At 33.6% G+C, this 1,524-nt stretch overlaps 1 protein-coding gene across 1 annotated transcript; it reads right to left on the bottom strand.

The window, feature by feature from the left end:
• Positions 1 to 7: 7 nt before the first annotated feature.
• On the bottom strand, positions 8 to 1,518 carry LOC106881615 (orexin receptor type 2). The gene has a single exon (XM_014932079.2). It carries the CDS (start codon positions 1,494 to 1,496, stop codon positions 576 to 578), a length of 921 nt encoding a protein of 306 aa, XP_014787565.1. The 5' UTR covers positions 1,497 to 1,518; the 3' UTR covers positions 8 to 575.
• Between the last annotated feature and the right edge of the window lie 6 nt (positions 1,519 to 1,524).

Genomic DNA, 1,524 nt, shown 5'->3' with positions numbered 1-1,524 from the left:
TATCTGTCATTACAGTATCGAAATGTGATTGTTTCAGTTAGTGGAATAGTTTCATTTTTAAAGTGAAAGTATTTGACATGAGTGTTTTTGTTTCACTTTTGACACGTAATACTTAAATAGTGGAGGAGATATGATGTTGCTGTGGGCTCGAACTATGCAAGAAGTTAATAATTTTTTTGACTAAAACACAACCGGAACCCTAAGTAAGACATGTGTAAAATTTGAATGAAATTGGTTGTGTAGTTCTCGAGTTTTAGGGGAACACAGACAGACAGACAAACAGACACACATTCTCATTTTTATATATATAGATATACAGGCACGCGGTACTCACCAAATACCCTTTAATTAGTTCAGTGAGTTACATATTCTGACCGTTTTATTTCTTTTAATGCTCAAATGTTGAAGTAAAACTGTCTTATATGGCGATTCGTGTATACCAGTTGTTCAAGCGAAAGAAGAAAAAGAAAAAGAAAAAAACCCTCTTAATTTCTATACATTTTAAACTGGGAAGAACTTGTAGTGTTCATTTTAGGCGATATGTTCCACTTGCGAAAGATTATAAAGTGATGAATTCAATGAGTTTCGATATTTTGTTTTTTACATAATTGGAAAATGTTGCGAAATAAAGCAAGCAATTCATTACGAAACTGTTGACTGAAAAGTCCGTAAATATACGGATTAAGAGCAGAGCTGAGATAAAAAGAATAAGTTAATAATTTGCAAATTATCTGTTCTTTATCACTTGCAACGTCTTCAAAATCTTTAACAAGCAACCTCCAGAATATTCCAACGAAATATGGTAGATAAGCGATAATCCAGACTAAACTGATGACAAAGAATATTAAACTAGACCGAACTGGTGGCATTGATTGTTTTCTAAGACGTGCAAAAGAGGTAGATCGCTTCTCTGAAGAACTAATATCTGTAAACTGACCTTCAGGTTTGGAAATGGTACGAGTTGTGAAGGCTTCGCGAAACTGATTTGCTTTATTTTTCTTCGCTTTGTAAATTTTCCAAATGCGCATTCCAATTAATAAGTATATAATCAAAATAATAATCAACATACAACAGCAAACGGTCAATCCAGTAGTATAGTAGACAAGAGGATGCATTATGCCATTTACATTGGGAGAAGGTGAACATACTCCCCCAATATTTCCACATCGTTTCACCATTTTTTTTTGCTTGCCGTGTAGAAAAATTGCTGGTATAGTAACAATAATCGCGAAGATTGTTAAAAATATTAAAATTAATTTTGAATTCTTAACGGAAATATTTTGCTTAAGGGGTCGACATATGAGAATGTATCTATCGACTGCTATAACAAACACAATCAAAGCGGAATTGATTATTGCTACAGCTACCACAAAGCGAAATACACGGCATGCAATATCACTGTCGAAAGTGTAGGAAAAATGTAGGACCACAATGTCAATAGGTATACATATTATGGAAGTTAGAAAATCACACCCAGAGAGTGCTACAATGAACATATGCGTGGCTGTCTCATCAAATTTATAA

The sequence above is a fragment of the Octopus bimaculoides genome, unplaced genomic scaffold (assembly GCF_001194135.2).
Source record: "Octopus bimaculoides isolate UCB-OBI-ISO-001 unplaced genomic scaffold, ASM119413v2 Scaffold_164587, whole genome shotgun sequence".
Classification (NCBI taxonomy): Eukaryota; Metazoa; Mollusca; class Cephalopoda; order Octopoda; family Octopodidae; genus Octopus; species Octopus bimaculoides.
This window is presented reverse-complemented; position numbering and strand designations above follow the sequence as displayed.

What these genes read in the sequence shown, in the direction of transcription:
- LOC106881615 (XM_014932079.2), bottom strand. Translation starts at nt 1,496, where the DNA reads ATGTTCATTGTAGCACTCTCTGGGTGTGATTTTCTAACTTCCATAATA.